The sequence below is a fragment of the Monodon monoceros genome, unplaced genomic scaffold (assembly GCF_005190385.1).
Source record: "Monodon monoceros isolate NGI ecotype Baffin Bay Population unplaced genomic scaffold, NGI_Narwhal_1 Super_Scaffold_5, whole genome shotgun sequence".
Classification (NCBI taxonomy): domain Eukaryota; kingdom Metazoa; phylum Chordata; class Mammalia; order Artiodactyla; family Monodontidae; genus Monodon; species Monodon monoceros.
The window spans coordinates 25,120,331-25,142,411 of record NW_021703782.1 but is presented as its reverse complement, the minus strand read 5'-3'; the positions used below and the strand labels follow the sequence as shown (position 1 = coordinate 25,142,411).

Below are 22,081 nucleotides of genomic sequence, written 5' to 3'. Positions count from 1 at the left end.
TGTTGAGATCAGCGAACACCATCTCTGACAGTGTGGCTGCGCTCTCTGGGCTGGGCTCTTGGGGCCCCATGCAATCCCACGTGCCTGGCCTCTGTGAGCACAGCCAGGCTGGAAGCTGCAGGGGCTCATGGCCCCAAGGTGGCCCCAGAGGTGACCACAGAGCAGGACTGACCCCAAGGCAAGGCAGGAAACAGCCAGGGCATGACCTCCCCTGGCAGACGTCAGAGGTGGGAGACACAACATGGGGACAGGGCACTCACCCGAGGGGATGAAGAGCGTCTGGCCCTGCTTGAGGGTGCACTTGTAGCATTTGTCCACCTGGTCAGCAAAGAACATCTCACTGTGGTTTGAGGCCGACTGCCAGCGCTCATACAGGGAGATGTTGGCCGAAGCTGGCTTGATGAGATAGAAGATCTTCTCCCCCTGCCAACAAGAGGCCATTGGCGGAGCCTGTCATATGCTGGGGATGCTGGGGGTGGGCAGTGCCCATCATGTCCTGGGGATGCTGAGAGGGGACGGAGCCCACCATGTCCCAGGGATGGGTCCTAGCTTCAACAGCATCCTGCCCAGGCCCATCATTCCTCCCCTGAAACACTGGGACCACATGTGCTTTGCAATTCAGATGTCTGCGTGTTAGGAAGACTCTAGGCACTGGCGCCTCCGGCATGTTCAGGGCAACCCCTACCACTCCACACACCATATCTCTGCAGCACTATGGATGCCTATCTGCCAAGGGGAACAACGTTGTGACCTGCTGTCTGACGAGTTACAAGAAAGCTCTGCTCTTGAGAGTGGCTTGGGTCCCAGCTGGAGATGGAAGGACGGCCCTGCTGCCAGCACCAGCACCAGTCCAGCCCTGCACTTGGACTAGGGAGATATAGACTATAGAGGTCCTCACTCACGAGGCACACAGGCTGAGGGTGGGGATGAACGGGGGGCGGGGTCAGGACTTGCTCAGGGCCTCGAAGGGCTAGGATCAGAAGCTGAGCTGCCTACCCTAGCCTGGGCTCTAACAGGTCTGGGGAGACCCGAGGCAAGGTGGTGAGCCCAAGGCTTAGGTTCTCCTTTTTTGTTTTTTTTCACATCTCCCTTTTCCCCTAGCTTCCCTACCTGTCCCCAGCCAGAAGTCCCCTAGCTCTCTCTGCCACTCAGATGCCACTGCAGCCTTGCTCCCCAGCCCCCAGCCCACCCCCTCATCCTCCCAGTGGGGCATGTTCCCTCATCCCTTCTGCCAGGAAGTCTTCCCAGCACAGCTCTCCCTTCCCTGGACATGAGCCCTTGGTCACCACTGCAGTGGGCCTCCTCCAATTGCTTCATGAGCCTCAATCTTTAGAAAAGGCAACACACATGTGCTGCTCTGGTCCTGAGGTGCTCCCCCCAACCCCCATGCCTCCCAAGGGCCCAACGTCTGTGTCCCTTCTGTGGAGAAACATCTTGTCCCTCATCCCACCTGATGCTGGCCACTGTTAGGGCCTCTGGGGACTACAAACGGTCCTGCAGGTGGACAGTGGCCTGGTCAAGAGCAGGTCTTGCCCCTGAGGCCCCCGTAGGGCCCACATGGGGAGCAGAGGTCAGCGCTCACCTTGAGCACGTGGTACCATGCAGAGGCACCCCCGGAGTCGATGTGAAAGTCAGTGTAGCTGTCCTTCACACAGATCAGGCAGTACTTGGTCACCTTGGGCTTGGCCAACAGTGCGTCGTCAGGCCAGTAGTTTTCTACCCAGGACAGTTTCTTTACGATGTCAGGAGGCTCCACAAAGCTGGACATTCTGGGGGCACGGACAGGAACAGTCAGCAGTGATGGGAACCGTCAGCACATTTGTTTTGCCCACTGGGCAGGATGGGAAAGGTGCTCTGAGATGCGTGTCCCATGCCTATTTCTCCACCTCGGGCTACATGGCATTGCTCCCATTCTACAGATGAGCAAACTGAGGTTCACAGAGGGCAGAATGAGCCCAGCTGCTGGGTGTGGCTGCGGCAGGCAACCAACACTGAGCTCTCACCCAAAGACAGGCATGGAGAAGGCCTGAGAAACAACTACCCCAGAAACAACTACCCCAGAAACAACTTCCTTCCTGGAGAAATGGAAAGAGACTTGTCAGGTGGGCTCATGCTAGTGTCACTGGGCACGATGGGGCCCTGAGAGTAAATATCATTGCTCATGCACAGCCCAGGCGCTTCCTGTCAACACCTAAGGAAAAGCCACTTCTCTCCAGAGCAGACAACAGGGGTGCCTGCAACTCCTTGCCATGCTGGGCCATGTCAGACCAGATAACTGATCTCCAGGCAAGATGAGAAAAGGCAAAGGCAGCCTTTGATTCTACTAAATGTCACTGTCCTGGATAGAATGCACAATACTGCATCAAAAACATCCAGCTCAGCAGCACCTGTGCAGTGACACTTCAGCCAAGCCGAGAACCGGGTCTCAGTGTTCTTGCTGCCTTCGCCACATCTCTGCCTTCAAGGCCATGCCTGCTCGGACATGATATTCACAAATCATAAGCCAGGCCACCCTGACCTCAACAGCCTCAGTCACAGGCTTAAATCTCCAGCATGTTCCAAACTAGTATCCCTCTCCATCCCTCCACCCTGGCCCCACTCACCTGGTGTCAGAGAACTCAAGGTTGGTAAGGTTAAGGACCCGCTTGCGGTTGGTGCTGTAGTAATAGTCCACAAACTCCTTCAGTTTCATCTTGCAGTCCTTCTGCTTGGTGACGTCTGTCACGTCCACACTCCGCTCTGGGCCTGGGGAGGCAGCAGGGGAGGGTGAGCACACCCAGGGAAGATGGTGTGGCCTTCCATGAGGTCGGGGGCCAGGATGTGCGGAGGAAATGCTCACTCACCCTCAGAAGACAACTGAGAGAGGGCTGAATGCTGAGGCTCTAGGCTCTAATGTCTGACCCTCCCCCCACCTGCCCTGTCTGCTCCTTCCCTTGGGTGGCCATGAAGACCCCCTGGTACAGTGGGGTGGCACAGTAATGAGCCTCAGCTAAGGTGGCCAGATAAGCAAATAAAAATACAGGACACCAGGTAAAAACTTACACTTCAGATAAACAATGAAGATGTTTTTAGTGCAAATATGTCCCAAATAATGCATGGACATACTTATACATAAAAAATTTTTTAAATCAAAAATATTCTTGCATTTCTAGGACACCAACTCATTATTCTGAAAATTGAAAATAAAAGGAAAAACATTTATCCTACATTTTCTATACTTGATGGGAAAAGCTCAGGGTAAAAACTGTTGATGACAGAAATAGAGTTTTGGATAACCAAGTAACGAATAAGGGAAAGTTCTTTACAGAAGACTCACGATAGACGGAGAGAGAAGGACAGAATTAACAAACTCTTCCTTTGCAACAGTCCTCACCGGCTGCTCAGACAGTGAGCTGAAAGGCTGATGGAGCATTCTGTGAACAGATGAGACTGCACTGCTTTGACCACTGAAAAGAAGTGGGTGGCAGCACCCCTACCCCAAGAAGGAGTCCTGCCAACAACTTGAACACAAATCTAAGCAACCTCTAACCACCCGTTACAGGAACTATTAGGGTCAGAAGAACACGTTAAATGACACCACAGGGACACTGTCAGCCAAATCCCTAATGTAAGATCTTCCCAAATCGCAAATATGAAAGATTCTCCAGAGAGATTGGTTCAAGATAGCGGAGTAGAAGGACATGCGCTTACCCCCTCTTGCAAGGGCACCAGAATCACAACTAACTGCTGAACAGTCATCGACAGGAAGACACTGGAACTCACCAAAAAAGATACCCCACATCCAAAGACGAAGGAGAAGCCACAATGAGATGGTAGGAGGGGCGCAATCACAATAAAATCAAATCCCATAACTGCTGGGTGGGTGACTCACAAACTGGAGAACACTTATACCACAGAAGTCCACGCACTGGAGTGAAGGTTCAGAGCCCCACGTCAGGCTTTCGAACCTGGGGGTCCGGCAACAGGAGGAGGAATTCCTAGAGAATCAGACTTTGAAGGCTACCAGGATTTGACTGCAGGACTTCAACAGGACTGGGGGAAACAGAGACTCCACTCTTGGAGGGTGCACACAAAGTGCGGTGTGCATCGGGACCCAGGGGAAGGAGCAGTGACCCCACTGGAGACTGAACCAGACCTACCTGCTAGTGTTGGAGGGTCTCCTGCAGAGGCGGGGAGTGGATGTGGCTCACCATGAGGACAAGGACACTGGCAGCAGGAGTTCTGGGAAGTACTCCTTGGTGTGAGCCCTCCCAGAGTCCACCAATAGCCCCACCAAAGAGCCGGGTAGGCTCCAGTGTTGGGTCCCTTCAGGCCAAACAACCAACAGGGAGGGAACCCAGACCCACCCATCAGCAGACAAGTGGATTAAAGTTTTACTGAGCTCTGCCCACCAGAGCAACACCCAGCTCTACCCACCACCAGTCCCTCCCATCAAGAAACTTGCACAAGCCTCTTAGATAGACTCATCCACCAGAGGGCAGACAGCAGAAGCAACAAGAACTACAATCCTGCAGCCTGTGGAACAAAAACCACAGTCACAGAAAGATAGACAAGATGAAAAGGCAGAGGGCAATGTACCAGATGAAGAAACAAGATAAAAGCCCAGAAAAACAACTAAATGAAGTGGAGATAGGCAACCTTCCAGAAAAAGAATTCAGAATAATGATAGTGAAGATGATCCAGGACCTTGGAAAAAGAAAGGAGGCAAAGATTGAGAAGATGTAAGAAATGTTTAACAAAGACCTAGAAGAATTAAAGAACAAACAAACAGAGATGAACAATATAATAACTGAATGAAAAATATACTAGAAGGAATCAATAGCAGAACAACTGAGGCAGAAGAACGGATAAGTGACCTGGAAGACATAATGGTGGAATTCACTGCCGTGGAACAGAATAAAGAAAAAAGAATGAAAAGAAATGAAGACAGCCTAATAGACCTCTGGGACAACATTAAACTCAACAACATTTGCATCATAGCGGTCCCAGAAGGAGAAGAGAAGGAGAAAGGACCTGAGAAAATGTTTGAAGCGATTATAGTCGAAAACTTCCCTAACATGGGAAAGGAAATAGCCACTCAAGTCCAGGAAGCACAGAGAGTCCCAGGCAGGATAAACCCAAAGAGAAACATGCCGAGATACACAGTAATCATATTGACAAAAATTAAAGAAAAATTTTTGAAAGCAACAAGGGAAAAATGACAAATAACATACAAGGGAACTCCCATAAGTTTAACGGCTGATCTCTCAGCAGAAACTCTAGAAGCCAGAAGAGAGTGGCAGGACATATTTAAAGTGATGAAAGGGAAGAACTTACAACCAAGATTACTCTACCCAGCAAGTATCTCATTCAGATTTGACGGAGAAATCAAAAGCTTTACAGACAAGCAAAAGCTAAGAGAATTCAGCACCACCAAACCAGCTCTACAACAAATGCTAAAGGAACTTTTCTAAGTGGGAAACACAAAAGAAGAAAAGGACCTACAAAAACAAACCCATAACAATTAAGAAAATGGTAATAGGAACATACATACTGATAATTACCTTAAACGTGAATGGATTAAATGCTCCAACCAAAAGACAGAGGCACGCTGAATGGATACAAAAACAAGACCCATATATATGCTGTCTACAAGAGACACACTTCAGACCTAGGGATACATACAGACTGAAAGTGAGGGGATGGAAAAAGATATTCCATGCGAATGGAAATCAAAAGAAAGCTGGAGTAGCAATACTCCTGTCAGATAAAATGGACTTTAAAATAAAGACTGTTACAAGAGACAAAGAAAGACACTACATAATGATCAAGGGATCAGTCCAAGAAGATATAACAATTATAAATATATATGCACCCAACATAGGAGCACCTCAATACATAAAGCAACTGCTAACAGCTATAAAAGAGGAAATCGACAGTAACACAATAATAGTGGGGGACTTTAACACCTCACTTACACCAATGGACAGATCATCCAAACAGAAAATTTATAAGGAAACACAAGCTTTAAATGACACAATAGACCAGATAGATTTAATTGATCTTTATAGGACATTCCATCTGAAAACAGCAGACTACACTTTCTTCTCAAGTGCACATGGAACATTCTCCAGGATAGATCACATCTTGGGTCACAAATCAAGCCTCAGTAAATTTAAGAAAATTGAAATCATATCCAGCATCTTTTCTGACCACAACACTATGAGATTAGAAATCAATTACAGGGAAAAAAAAGTAAAAAACACAAACACGTGGAGGCTAAACAGTATGTTACTAAATAACCAAGAGATCACTGAAGAAATCAAAAAGGAAATCAAAAAATACCTAGAAACAAATGACAATGAAAACACAATGATCCAAAACGTATGGGATGCAGCAAAAGCAGTTCTAAGAGGGAAGTTCATAGCTATACAAGCCTACCTCAAGAAACAAGGAAAATCTCAAATAAACAATCTAACCTTACACCTAAAGGAACCAGAGAAAGAACAAACAAAACCCAAAGTTAGTAGAAGGAAAGAAATCATAAAGATCGGAGCAGAAATAAATGAAATAGAAACAAAGAAAACAATAGAAAAGATAAATAAAACTAAAAGCTCGTTCTTTGAAAAGGTAAACATAATTGATAAACCATTAGCCAGACTCATCAAGAAAAAGAGGGAGAGGACTCAAATCAACAAAATTAGAAATGAAAAAGGAGAAGTTACAACAGACACCACAGAAATACAAAGCATCCTAAGAGACTACTACAAGCTACTCTATGCCAATAAAATGGACAACCTGGAGGAAATGGACAAATTCTTAGAAAGGTAAAACCTTCCAAGACTGAACCAGGAAGAAATAGAAAATATGAATAGACCAATCACAACTAATGAAATTGAAACTGTGATTAAAAATCTTCCAACAAACAAAAGTCCAGGACCAGATGGCTTCACAGGTGAATTCTATCAAACATTTAGAGAAGAGCTAACACCCATCCTTCTCCAACTCTTCCAAAAAATTGCAGAGGAAGGAACACTCCCAAACTCACTGTATGAGGCCACCATCACCCTGATACCAAAACCAGACTAAGATACTACAAAAAAAAGAAAATTACAGACCAATATCACTGATGAACATAGATGCAAAAATCCTCAACAAAATACTAGCAAACAGCATCCAACAACACATTAAAAGGATCATACACCATGATCAAGTGGGGTTTATCCCAGGGATGCGAGGATTCTTCAATATATGCAAATCAATCAATGTGATACACCATATTAACAAACTGAAGAACAAAAACCATATGATCATCTCAATAGATGCAGAAAAAGCTTTTTACAAAATGCAATACCCATTTATGATAAAAATTCTCCTGAAAGTGGGCACAGAGGGAACCTACCTCAACTTAATAAAGGTCATGTACAACAAACCCACAGCAAACATCATTCTCAGTGGTGAAAAACTGAAAGCATTTCCTCTAAGATCAGAACAAGACAAGGATGTCCACTCTCACCACTATTATTCAACATAGTTTTGGAAGTCCTAGCCACGGCAATCAAAGAAAAAGAAATAAAAGGAATACAAATTGGAAAAGCAGAAGTAAAACTGTCACTGTTTGCAGATGACATGATACTGTACATAGAGAACCCTAAAGATGCCACCAGAAAACTACTAGAGCTAATCAATGAATTTGGTAAAGTAGCAGGATACAAAATTAATGCACAGAAATCACTCGCATTCCTATACACTAATGATGAAAAATCTGAAAGAGAAATTAAGGAAACACTCCCATTTACCACTGCAACAGAAAGAATAAAATACCTAGGAATAAACCTACCTAAGGAGACAAAAGACCTGTATGCAGAAAACTATAAGACACTGATGAAAGAAATTAAAGATGATACTAACAGATGGAGAGATATACCATGTTCTTGGATTGGAAGAATCAATATTGTGAAAATGACTATACTGCCCAAAGCAATCTACAGCTTCAGTGCAATCCCTATCAAATTACCAATGGCATTTTTTGCAGAACTTGAACAAAAAAATCTTAAAATTTGTACAGAGACACAAAAGACCCTGAATAGCCAAAGCAGTCTTGAGGGAAAAAAACGGAGCTGGAGGATTCAGACTCCCTGACTTCAGATTATCTTACAAAGCTACAGTAATCAAGACAATACGGTACTGGCACAAAAACAGAAATATAGATCAATGGAACAGGATAGAAAGCCCAGAGATAAACCCATGCACCTATGGTCAACTAATCTATGACAAAGGAGGCAAGGATATAAAATGGAGAAAAGACAGTCTCTTCAATAAGTGGTGCTGGGAAAACCGGACAGCTACATGTAAAAGAATGAAATTAGAACACTCCCTAACACCATACACAAAAATAAACTCAAAATGCATTAGAGACCTAAATGTAAGACTGGACACTATAAAACCCTTAGAGGAAAACATAGGAAGAACACTCTTTGACAAAAATTACAGCAAGATCATTTTTGACCCACCTCCTAGAGTGATGGAAATAAAAACAAAAATAAACAAATGGGACCTAATGAAACTTAAAAGCTTTTGCAAAGCAAAGGAAACTACAAACAAGACGAAAAGACAAACCTCAGAATGGGAGAAAATATTTGCAAATGAATCAATGGACAAAGGATTAATCTCCAAAATATATAAACAGCTCATGCAGCTCAATATTAAAAAAACAAACAACCCAAACCAAAAATGGGCAGATGACCTAAGTAGACATTCCTCCAAAGAAGACATACAGATGGCCAAGAAGCACATGAAAAGATGCTCAACATCACTAATTATTAGAGAAATGCAAATCAAAACTACAATGAGGTATCATCTCACACCAGTTAGTATGGGCATCATCAGAAAATCTACAAACAAAAAATGCTGGAGAGGGTGTGGAGAAAAGGGAACCCTCTTGCACTGCTGGTGGGAATGTAAATTGATACAGCCACTATGGAGAACAGTATGGAGGTTCCTTAAGAAACTAAAAATAGAATTACCATATGAACCAGCAATCCCACTACTTGGCATACGCCCAGAGAAAACCATAATTCAAAGAGACACATGCAGCCCAATGTTCATTGCAGCACTATTTACTATAGCCAGGTCATGGAAGCAACCTAAATGCCCACTGACATATGAAGGGATAAGGAAGATGTTGTACATATAAACAATGGAATATTACTCAGCCATAAAAAGGAATGAAATTGGGTATTTGTAGAGACGTGGATGGATCTAGAGACTGTCATACAGAGTGAAGTAAGTCAGAAAGAGAAAAACAAATATTGTATATTAACGCATATATGTGGAACCTAGAAAAATGGTATAGATGAACCGGTTTGCAGGGCAGAAATGGAGACGCAGATGTAGAGAACAAACATATGGACACCAAGGGGGGAAAGTTGCAGGGCATTGGGGTGTGTGGTGGTATGAATTGGGAGATTGGGATTGACATATATACACTAATATGTATTAAATGGATAACTAGTAAGAACCTGCTGTATAAAAAAATAAATAAAATAAAACTCAAAAAAGAAAAAAAAAGCAAGATTCTCCAGGACTAACAACCCCATTTCTCCAACAAACCAAGGGAGTGGAAAGGGGATGGGGGCTGTTACAGAAGAGACTGAAGGGACATCAAACCCAAATGTAGTGTGTGGTCTTGTTTAGATTCAGAGTCAAACATCCAAATATAAAAAGGTGTTTTTGAGGCAACTGGGGAGAATTTAGGTGGTCTTAGGTGATTTTAAGGAATTACTGTTAGTGTCGTAAAGTGCAAGGTGGAACTGTGATTATATACTTATTTAAACTGTCTGTTAGCGCTGTGTACTGGAGTTTTCATGGGCGAAATGATGTATGTACCAGAGACTTGCCTTCAAATACTTGGGGGAGGAGGGAGTTGGGGAGACAGGAAAACAGCCAAAAGCTGATGGGTTTTGTGACCAGTACTGGGTACATGAGGGTTCACTGCTTATTTCTCTCATTTTGTGTGTGTGTGAAAAGTTGCATAATAAAAAAATTAAGAGCTGAAAGAAAGACATTTACAACAGAAACCTCTGGACCGTCTCCTCCCCTATTCAGTAAGCTGCCTCCCACTCCTGTAAGCACAACTGGTTGGGGGGTTGGGGGGAGGCAGGGACTGTGGCAGACCTGGCCCTGCCCTTTGCAGCTGGCTGAGCCTGGGGCCTGGATGACAGAGTTGTGAGCAGGACAACACTAGCTCCTATGCAGAAACAGATTAGAAAAATGCCTGGCACCTGGTAGACACTCACTAGTTATTAACTGTTATTACAGGTGCTACGACATGGCAGAGACAGTCCTGGACTGTGGTCATTCCCAGACTGAAAACATGAGTCCCTTCTTCCTCCCTGCCACAAGCCGGCCAGCCCTGGGGCCTCCCCTGGTGGGCTTCGGCTCCAGAGAAGGGGTGTTTCCCACCCCGCCCCCTGTTCTCTGGAATGCCACTGGCTTCCTGTGTGGCTTGTACAGATGATCTCATTTAATCCTCACACCCATCTGCCCCCTGCCCCCCATTCATGAGCCTTACAGATGCAGAGGGTCAAGAGCTCAGTGATGGAACAACTTGTCTGAGGGTTTCAGCACCTGTGCCCTCTCCTGCCCAGTGTGCGGCCAGAGCTGGCCTGGGCATTTGCCTTTTCAGGGTCTTTCCTCTCCCCTCTCCTCACTGGCCACCCAGGCATCACTGTGAACACCCCAATCCCCAGCAACCATGAGGGCCTCAGAGCCACGGCTGTGAGGCCACCAGCCCTGCCAAGGTCACTGCAAGCACGTGCTAGCCTCTCCGTGCCAGATGATGTCCCAGCACATACAAGCACTTCATCCACCCAGAGGTGTCCTGACCGAGGGTGTCCACAGCACTGGGAGCTGCCAGGGAACACAAGACAGGGCGCCAATAGCACCAGCTAGAACCCAAAGGGATCCAGAAGAGGAGGTAGTCCTGGGGCCGTGGGACGGCGTGTCCAGGGCAGACAAGGGAGGTCAGCCCCCAGGTTGGCCCCAGCAGAGGCTGAGGAGGACATGGCACGAACGTCAGGAACTGTGGACAACACAGCTGGGGCCCTCCCAGGCATGACTATCATTAGCGCCCAACAGTACTATAGCTGGCAGAATCCAGGGGTCCCCACGAAACCCCCATTTTGTGGGCAGAGTAACTAAGAAGGGAAGGGGCCTGGGTCCCGCATCATTTGCTGGGGCATGGGGTCTCATTCTAAGAAGAGCACCCAGAACGGAACAAGGAGACCCTGAGTCACACTGGCTCACGTGGCTCTGAGACACAGTCAGGGCCTAGGCAGCATATACAGGGACTCCTGGCTCAGGGAGCCCACAACTCACTTGCAGGAGAGGGCACTTACCCACGTAGTTCTCGACGTCGCTGACATAGAAGGTGGGGGCTGGGACCGCCAGGCCCAGCCCATCTTTCTTGGGGACAAGGATGGGCTCGGTGAAGCCATGCTCTTCCATGTAGCCCAGCGTGAGCTGGTTGCCCGTCACGCGGGCCACCACGTCTTCCGCGCTGCAGGGAAATACAAGTCAGGGGTCACATCAAGCCCAGGTCCCAGCCTCCATGATAGGCCTGGACAGGGCCTCAGGGCTGCAGACATGGAGCCTGAGCTCCAGGCACACACCGCCCATGCCCCAGAAGGAGGACCTGCCACAGTGCCACACTCAGTGGTCACAGGGCAGCCACAAGGTAGACATGACAGGGTCCCACACACTCGTCACAGACAGGAACCTTGAGGTCCAGGAGGTCTGGGCACCTGTCCAGGGCCGTGGTGAGTAGAGAATGGGGACACACTGCACCCATCCCTCTTACTATGGCAGAGGGAGCCTCCAGACATGTGAGCGAGATCCCTCCCCCACCTCCCTTGCTCTCCACTCACCCTCCACTCGATAATATTCCTCTCAAGTGCTCAGAGGAACACACTAGTTGGGATTGGCCAGTGGATGCACCAGTTGGACAGACAGGTCAGGAGCTCAGAAGGACTAGTGGCTGGAGAAAGAAGTTGAGGAGCTGCTGGCCAAGGGACAATCTATGAGGCCAGGGAAACAGATGGTGGGGATCGAGCAGAGTTCCCAGAATCCCTCAGGGAGAGTCGTCAGCAGGGAAGGAGGCAGGGCAGGGAAGGACAGCCAGCAGAGTATGGTGGCATGGTCTCTACAGAGGACAGGACTCAAGGAGAGGGGACTGCACCACTGCTACGTGTTGACAAGGGTCAGTTAAGGTGAGGACTGAAGAGTGATCCTGGGGTTTGACACCATGGTGACAGAGTGTTAGGGATAAATCAGAAGGAGTGAGTGGAGGGTGAGGAAGAAGAAGTAGTGTGGTGGGCAACTGCTGTGAGAAGCTCTGGGAGTACTGGGACAGCACAGAGTAAGCTGTGGAAGCTACAAGGCAGCCAGAGGTAGAAGGTCGCCCTTGATAAACTGGAATCCCAAGCTCTTGTCTCACTAGTGAGAGTTCCAAATTCACACCCATGGATTGGGTCTGCAACTGTGAAACTCATGAGGACCCAGCAAGAGGCAAACACGAGGGCTTCCCTGGTGGCGCAGTGGTTGAGAGAGTCCACCTGCCAATGCAGGGGACACGGGTTCGCGCCCCAGTCCGGGAAGATCCCACATGCCGTGGAGCGGCTGGGCCCGTGAGCCACGGCCGCTGAGCCTGCGCGTCCGGAGCCTGTGCTCTGCAACGGGAGAGGCCACAGCGGTAAGAGGCCTGCATACAGCAAAAAAAAAAAAAGACCAGAGGAAACCATCCTGTAGGGACACCTCAGAGCCCAGGGCAGACTGGCTGCCATGGGAATGATGCCCTCTGAAGATCACACCTCACAGAAGGAGGTGAACCCCCAGGAGGGAGAGCCAGCAGCCTCATCTGCCCAGAAGAGTAGATCCCAAGAACTGAGGATAATAGGATAATTGAAAAGGCCATTTTAAGACAAGTATATTAAACACATCCAAAGGGATAATGAGAGGATAAGGCAAAGAACAGAGAAGGAGGAAAAGAACAGGCAACACTAAAAAGGAATAGAAATTGTAGGAAAAAAAATATGATGATTGAAATTTTTTAAAACTCAGTAGATACATTAAATGGTAGCTGGCTGAAAAAAAAATAGTGAATTTGATGAAAAGATCTGAAAAATAAGACAGAATGGGGAAGAAGTGCTATTAAAAGAGAAAACAGGACATTTTTTAGAATTGAGATAAAATATGACACCTCAAATTAAAGGCACTTACTGAGTCCTGAACAGGATAAATAAAAACAAATGCACATTAGAGGCACTGCAGTATACCTATAGTATATTAAAAATGAGAAAACAATCTCAAACGTTTTCAGAGAAAAAACCAGATTATTTACCAAAAATGAAAATGAAACGAAACAAAAACTCCAGCGGCTAGACTGATATCAGTAACAATAAATGTCAAAAGACAACAAAATAGTATCTCCAAAAAGTTCAAGGAAAATAACTTTTACTCTAGAATTTTAGATCCATTTTAGAAAATTAGAATCATGCAAGAATAAAGACAAAATAAAAATATTTTCAGACACAGAGAATATTTTTATAGGCCTTTTCTGAAAGAACTACTAACGGATAAAATTCAACAAGGAGGAAACCAAATCTAGAAGGAAGGAGTGGGATTCAAGAAATAATGGAAAACTGATCTACAGATTCCACACAATCCCTGTCAAAATACCAGCTGACTACTTTGCAGAGACTGACATGCTGAACTGGGAATGCTGAATGAAATACAAGGCACCCAGATAACCAAAACAGTCTTTAAAAAGAAGAAAGTTGGAGGGCACTTCCCAATTTCAAACTTCACTACAAAGCTACAGTAATCAAAATTGTGTGATACTGGCATAATATGAGACATATGGATCAATGGAACAGAATTGAGGGTCCAGAAATAAACCCAAACATCTATGGTCAATTGTTTTTCATCAAGGGTACCAAGATAATTCAATGGCGAAAGAATAGGCATTTCAATAAATGGTGCATGGGAGAACTGGATATCCACATGCAAAGGAATGAAGTTGGACCTTTACCTCACAACATATACAAAAATTAACTCAAAATGAGTTAAAGACATAAATATAAGAGCTAAAACTATAAAACTTTTAGAAGAAAACATAGGCATAAATCTTCATGACCTTGAATTTGGCAATGGTTTGTTTTTGTCTAAAACAAAAGCACAAGCAACAACAGAAAAAATAAATAAATTAGACTTAATCAAAATTAAAAACTTTTGTCCTTCAAAGACACCAAGAAAGTGAAAAGACAACCCATAGAAGTGGAGAAAGTATTTGCACATCATATATCTGGTAAGGGACTTGTATCTAAAATACATAAAGAACTCTTACAATTCAATAATAAAAAGACAAAAAAAAACCTTTTAATGGGCAAACGACAAATGGCCAACAAGAACATGAAAAGATGCTCAACATCACTAGTCATTAGGGAAATGCAAATTAAAACCACAGTGAGAGACCACTTCACAACTACAAGGATAGGTAGAATCAAGAAGTCAGATAAGGGACTTCCCTGGTGGTCCACTGGTAAAGAATCTGCCTTCCAACTCAGGGGAAGCGGGGTTTGATCCCTGGTCAGAGAACAAAGATCCCACATGCTGCAGGGCAACTAAGCTGGCTCACCACAACTACTGAGCTCACACGCCTCAACGAGAGAGAGAAAACCCACATGCCACAACTAGAGAAAAGCCCGCTAGAGAGAAGCCCATATGCCACAACTAGAGAGAAGCCCGTGCTTCTCAACGAAAGATCCTACACGCCTCAACAAAGATCCCGCATGCCTCAACAAAGATCCCGCATGCCGCAACTAAGACCCAACGCAGCCAAAAAAAAAAAGTCAGATAATAACAAGTACTGGTGAATTGAAACCCTCAGACGCTGCTGGTGGGAATGGAAAGTGATACAACCATTTTAGAAAACAGTCTGGCAGTTCCTCAAACAATTAAATATTGAGTTACTCCTAAAAAAAATGAAAATATATGTCCAAACAAAATACTTTACAAGAACATTTATAGTAGAATTCTTCACAGTAGCCAAAAATCAGAAATAACCCAAATGTCCATCAGCTGATGAATGGATAAACAAAATGTGGTCTATACATACAACGGAATATTATTCGGCCATAAAAAAGGAATGAAGCACTGACACTTGCTACACCCTGGATGAACCTTGAAGACATTATGCTAAGTGAAATAAGCCAGTCACAAAGGCCACATATTATATGATTTCATTTTGATGAAATGTTCAGAATAGGCAAAGCTACAGTGACAGAAAGCAGATTAGTGACAGGACTTTGGGGAGAAGTGGGGAGGAATGAGGATGATAAAGCTACAGGTTTCTTTTTGAGGTGATGGAAACATTCTAAAACTGACTGGTGGTGGTGCAGAGCTGTGAATACACTGAACTGTACCCTTTAAATGGATGGATTGTATGGTGTATGAATTATATCTCAATAAAGGTGGAAAAAAAGAAAATAAAAAAGAAGCCAGAGAGGAAAAATACCTTATCCACTGAGCAGCAAGGCTAAGAGTTACACTGAATTTCTCACCAGAAACCATGCACTCAAGTCAAGCATGGGATGAGACATTTAAAGTGTTAAAAGAAAAAACCCATCAACTTAGAATTCTGTGTCCATCAAATTATCCTTCAAAAGTGAAGAAGAAGTAAAGACTTTGTAAAGACTTTGTCAGACAAACAGAAACTGTCTTCCAGCTGTGAAGGGACAAGGGTGTTTCAGAGCAGCTGTCTGTACAACCTCACGTCCATGCAGTCACGGTGCCCCCCTCACCAGAAACCATTTCCTGTGGCCCTGATCCTGCTCTCTGCCCTCGGTCCTCATATAGGACAAGGCTGCGCAGGGGGAGGGTGTGCTCTAAGAAGACCTAGGGACACCCCACCAGGCCATGGACACAGAGGAAAGCCCACAGCCATTTGACACCAGGACCTGCCACCTCCAGAGGATGGTCTCAGGCTGGATGCCAGCCCCCACTCCTGGTCCATAAAATGGGAATGGTAGCCTCTCTCTCAGGAAGGTTCCATGGGAAGGCCCATACCAGGTGGGGGAGGTAGGTCCCTTCCCTCCCAGGCTGTGAAGAGGGTCCCCATAACCTGTCCTCGGAGGTGCTGAGAAGGGAGAGATCAGCCCCCATGCCGGGAGCACCTGGAGTTTCGGGGACTGTGCTGCTCCCCCAGAGGGAAGCCCATGGCCCTGGAGTCCTAGTGGTGGGGTGCATATCCAGACCTCAGAGGGAGCAGGCAGGCTGGAGAGGAAAAGGCTGCCACCTGCTCACCTGGGAAAGGTCCGACTCCGCAACTCCTTGATGAAGAGCTGGCTGCCATTCTGCACGGGCTTCACTTCGGGAGTCTGCCCCGGGCCATGTTTGTGCCAGGTTCGCTTCTTTTTCACTGTGGGGGAACAAGAGGCAGGTCATCACTCACAGCCCCCTCCCCTTGCCTCCAGGGACCCGGCCAGGAGGGCAGCCACCGTGAATGCTGCAAGACTCAGACCCCTCAGAGGCAAAGAGCTTGGGGTTCCCTGGCCCTGGCCCACCCCGCCTCCCCTGCCTCTCAGGACCTCAAGTTGTCACATGGTCAGGAGCCCCCACCCTCCACATCCTTGAGTCACAGCCCCCACCTCACCTCCCGACCTGCCAGCTCAGACGATGCACCCGAAAGCTGGGGCCTTCCTGGGACCCCATGTCACTCAGCACTCAGTCTGCTGAGAACTCGTCAGAGGCACCTCCTGAGAAGGTCCCACTAAGGCTCACTATTCAGGACCCCTCCCACCTGGCCTCCCCTCAGATTTGCCCTCAAACAGCACCAACCCTGTCCTTCCCTGCTGGGACCTTTGCTGCCATGACAGACCACAACTCACAGGCAGGGCAGGCCAGCGTCACCTGCTGTGCCCTCTGCCCTCCCCACCCCCTGCCCACTCCCTCAGGCTGTCCTATTGTCACACATGCTCCAAGGGCACTGGACACACCCACCTTGGACTTTTTACAAGTGAGCATGCACACCTGTCCCTACTGGGCTGTGACACATGTGTGCACACACATACACACGCATGCGCACCCATACACAAGCACACATGCCCCTACTGGACTGGGACAGGCACGTGCACACTAGCACACACACACACACACACGCAAGCACAAACGCGCACACGCATACACACTAACGTTTGCCCCTACTGGACTTTGAGCCCCCAGAGGGGAGGAAGCTATTTCCTTGATACCCTTGCCCCCATTCAGGGCAGCCACAGATAACTCAGTGAGTGAAGATGGGCCAGGCATGGAGACCATCCCTGGGGGCTGCCTAGAAGGGTTTGAAACAGGCTGAGATGAGACTGGAGGTGAGGGAGAGCTGGTGGGGCCCTCAGGGTGCCTGTCCTTCACAGATGGGGACGGGGTGGGGGCTGCAGTCCTCCTGCATCCCGGTGGTTGTGGGGATGAAGGGAGCTGACAACTGCCCCTGAGTAGGACCTGCCTAAAGCAAGAAGGGGAAAGCGCTAGGTGGATGGTGGCTGAGCTGACCTCTGTTCCAAACTGCCACCCCTTCCCCGTCTCATCAAGTCATAGCTCCTTGAGACTGTCTCCTACAACAGGTGATATTTACATCATGTTTGGTCTCCAAGACCAAGGTGTGAGTGGATACTATGGAAATCTGTCAAGATCCTACGAAGGGAGGTCTGGAGCTGGAACTTCTGGTGGCAGCACCAGGCACAGACAGGAGATCCAAAGGGATCCAACTACCTTGTAGTCATGTGACCCTAGGCAAGTTACTAGGTATCTCTGTGCTACATCATTAATGCTAGTCCTGGCTTCCCAGGCTCCTCGTGAGCGTGGAGTGCCCTGTGTCAGAAGGCCATGTGGGGAAACCAAGTCTTGGAGGGGGCATGCAGCCCAGTGATAGCAGACATGCAGGGGAGCAGTGGGCAGCAGGAGAGAGAAGCAGAATCTCCATTGCCTGCCAGGAGCTGGGCCTGAGAAGTGCATGCTGACCAGGGGCCAGTGGCAGTCCTGGGCCACCTGGGCTTCCCAGGCCCTCACTCGGGACTGGGCAGCTCCAAGAACCTCGTGGAGAGGCTGGAATACACCTGATACTGTGGCTGGAGCAGGTATGCTGGGACAACAGCCAAAGATGAAGCTGTGAGGCAGGGTCTGAGCTCCATGGGGCTACCCTTGAACCCCTCTGCAGCCCTGGCTGGTGGGCTCCCTCCCTCCCCAGGTCCCATGACCCTCCTAAGCCCAGAGGCTGAGCCTTCTCCTGCCTATGGTGGCCCAAGGCACCCTCTGACAAGGTGCCCAGGAGACAGCAGGAAGCTGGTGGGTCTCAGTGGGCCCCCCGGGTTATGGGGGCAAGAGGTGTCCCTAAGGCATTCAGCACCAGAGCCCGGCCCACCGTCCTAAGCGTGGTTCATCCCACCAGGAAGATGTGACAGCTACACCCGCCTCAGGCAGGAGGAAAGTAAGAAATTAGTAAGTAACCTCTTAAGCAGTCATACAGCTAACAAGAGGCAACACCAGGATTCAGAACCACTTTAAGGGCCATGTCACCCGCTTCCCGTGAGCCTTCGTGTCAGTAAGGATACCTTGCCGAGTTCCCACAGGGACTCCTGGGTCTCACTCTAAATCTGTGAATTGCGTAAACCTGTGGGCCTGAGGGTCACAGACCAAAATCAGTCCAAGGGACAGGTGGCAACAGCGTGGAGAGAGAACCCTGAGATCTGGTAAGACACGCAAAGCTAGAGGGATGTGGCCTCAGGCCCAGCTCACCCTGGGAACCCCGCCTCCATCCCATCATGGTGCTCCATTCCCCAACTCTATCCTGTTCTGGTCCTCCCCCTGCCATCCCCACCTCACTGTGCCCGTCACAAATCTCACCCAGGCCAGGGCAAGGAAAGGAGGCAGGCTCATGGGCTTAGGTGGCCCCCAGGGGGCACAGGGTCATCGAGGGGCCTTACTGTGGAAGGTGTGACTGGAATCCAAGCAGAAAAAACCAACCAGTGTGTCACAGACAGGCTCTGGTCAGGGCACACACATGTAAAATAAAGGGTGATGGGCAATCTAGGAGTGCACACTGGCGGAAGATGCTAAAACCAGTGCCTTCGTCCCTGATGGGCACACGGGCCTCAATAACAACAAGAAGTCTGGTTCACAGAATTTATAAATCATATATGCACGCACACACGCGTGCACACATGCAAGACACACATACACACACACAGCCAAGGAGGGGCTGCCAGGTCCTGCCAGGCTGAAGTCCCACACTGTCTGCTGATCTAGAACAGCGCTCACAGAGGTGGCCCTGGCCCCCCACCCTCCCTGAGCACCTCCCAGGGTAGCGCCTACCCAGGCACTCAGCTCTATATGGCAGGGGGGTGTCTCCCGGCCCCAGCCCTGATCAGCCCCCCACCCCACACCCAGGGCCACGAGATGCAGGACCTGGGTCCACACCCTGTTTGTCTCTCCTAGGCCCTGAGCTTTCCTGGAGGTTCATGAGGTGCCAGAAATTCAGGTTAAGCCACGGGGTGACAGTCATCCTCCTGTATCTGCTGCAAAGCAGTTACCAGGAGGATCGGGTCATTTAGGGGAGTTGTATTGTGAGCATCAGTGCTGCCAACTTCTAGGGGTATGAGGGTAAGTCAGGAACCTGAGAATCTTCATGCCTAGGAAGTTCAGAAGCCACCAGGCCTTTTCTTCTTCATCTTCTCGTGCATTTACCTCATGCCCACATGTGCTGGAGGGCAGAGCACAAGAGCCGAAATGGATACAGCTCCCATGGTCACTTAGTGATGATGGGGCACAGGCCAGGCACAGAGGCCCAAGAAAAGTCAAGGAGAGGTGAGACCCCACTTCACCCAGCTTCCCAAGGGGCTGGGCTGGGCTCCCTTGGCTGGCCACGACTCACAGAACAGGGGTGCTGGAGGTGGGCTTTCACCCTGTGCTGGTGTCCTCCCTCTATGCCCACTGGATCCACAGGACTCACTCCACAAGGGCTACAGGGGTCCAGCCCCAGAAGATCATGGCACTTCCCCCACATAGACCCAGCCTTAGAACTTGCCTCCCAGCCATGATGTGGGCCACCCTGGATGAGCCTGTGCCTTGGGGAGCCCCCACTGGGCCTCCCACACCCCCAAAGGGCCAGATGGAAGGGGAGGAGGATAAAGTCCTTGTAATGCACAAATAGTTTGAGAAAGGGAATTCTTTTGCATTTCAAAAATACAAAATTCCTTGGCTGTATACTTCAATTAAAAAAAAAAAACAACTATTATTTTTCCTCCCTGTACTCTTACTTATTAATAATGTAGAACTGACAGGAAATAAAATGTTTTTCATTGCTGGAAAAAAAAAAGAGAGAGAGAGAAAGGTGAACACCTAAGATTCCATGCAGGGGGTGCTAGAGAAGGGAAGGAGAGCAAATCCACAACAATGCACATTCCTGGACCCCTGCAGAGAGATGGCCAGCTGGGCAGAGCTGGGCAGGGCTGGGATGGATGGCCCCTTGGACATCTCCCAGCCTATGTACCCATCTCAGGTTGCCTGGTCACTGCAAATGCTGGACTTTGCAACCCCTGCCCAGGCCTTTGAAGGCTGGTGGGCTCTTTGCAAAGGCCGTGAGGGGCCCCAGCTGCATGTGCAGGGAGGAGATGATCAGGAGGGGCCACAGTGGACCCAGCAAGGCCATGAGGGGCAATAAATGAGGCAGGAGGTGGTTCCTAGATACCAGAGTCCCCTGGCTGCAACTACACAGGGCGGTTCACGCCAGCAAGGTGGGGTCCAGTTGGGGTTGGGGTCAAGGCCAAGCAGAGACCCTGCCCCCATAGTCAGATCCAAGGAGCAGCAGCATGGTGCTATACTTACGGGTGGACTTCCCATGGGTTTTCTCACAGTTTGGGCAGTGGTATATGTCGATGTCTGGGGCCTCCTCCTCTTCCACTCCAACACAGCTGAAACGAAGGAGAAACAGACATCATTAACCAGCAGTCAGCTGACTCCTCAAGAGCTTCCCCTGCAAAGATCTGCAGCACCTCCCACTCACTTTTCAAGAGGAAGGGCAGGGTAGCATGAGGGCAGCTGGGGCAGAGTGTGTGTGGGGACAGTGGCCCACATGGATGGGATGGGAGACTCGAAGTGGAGAGGGAGGGTCAAGGAAGACCTCACCATATGTGACTGGGAAAGGCAGAGGGAACCAGCCATCCTTTGGGCCTGCCTCCATGAGGGCCATTACTGCCCTGTCCCCACAGAGCCCAGGGAGGTTGAAGCGGGGTGGGGGGGTGGGGGGGCATGTCTCAGAGCCAGGGCACCCCCACCATTTCACCATAGGCAGTTTGCAGCCATAGGCAGGGCCCCTCCGGACCCCGTGAAGGGGACGGCTTTAAGTCACCTTCCCCAGGGAGCTGTACCATGGAGCTGGAACAACTGGATATCAAAACGGTGAAGTTGAACCCCTACCTCACACCATATACAAAAAATTAACTGAAGATGGATTAACAATCTAAATGTAAGAGCTAAAACTATAACACCCTTAGAAGAAAACACAGGAGTGAATCTTCATGACCTTGGATTTGGGCATGGATTCCTAGAAATGACACCAAAAGCACAAGAAACAAAAGGAAAAAGACATAAATTAGACATCATCAAACTTTAAAACTTTTCTGCATTAAAGGACACTATCAAGAAAGTGAAAAGGCACTATGCAGAATGGGAGAAAATATTTGCAAATCATATTGCCTGATAAGGGTCTATCATGCACAATGCATAAAGAACTTTACAACTTAACAACAAAAAGACAAATCAATTTAAAAATGGTCAAAGGATCTGAATAGACATTTCTCCAAAGAAGAAATACAAATGGCTAACAAGCTCATGAAGAGAAGCTCAACATCCTTAAGTCATCTGGATGCCACTGAAATGCAAATCAAAACCATGAGATACCATTATACACTCACTAGGATGGCTATAATTTTAAAAAGAAAAAAACAAACAGGAAACAAGCAAGTGCTGGTGAAGATGTGGAGAAATCAGAACC

General features: G+C 48.1%; 1 protein-coding gene across 2 annotated transcripts in view; it reads right to left on the bottom strand.

The window, feature by feature from the left end:
- Positions 1–22,081, bottom strand: part of PHF2 (PHD finger protein 2) — a 94,166-nt gene that overhangs the window by 20,557 nt on the left and 51,528 nt on the right. For both annotated transcript variants that reach the window (XM_029203023.1, XM_029203022.1), the window contains exons 2-7: positions 20,914–20,999; positions 16,342–16,456; positions 11,379–11,539; positions 2,604–2,745; positions 1,583–1,769; positions 261–423 (exon numbers count right to left, since the gene is read on the bottom strand). In XM_029203023.1, the coding sequence (XP_029058856.1) occupies positions 261–423; positions 1,583–1,769; positions 2,604–2,745; positions 11,379–11,487 (601 nt within the window). In that variant the 5' untranslated portion in view covers positions 11,488–11,539; positions 16,342–16,456; positions 20,914–20,999. The remainder of the gene's footprint in view (positions 1–260; positions 424–1,582; positions 1,770–2,603; positions 2,746–11,378; positions 11,540–16,341; positions 16,457–20,913; positions 21,000–22,081) is intronic.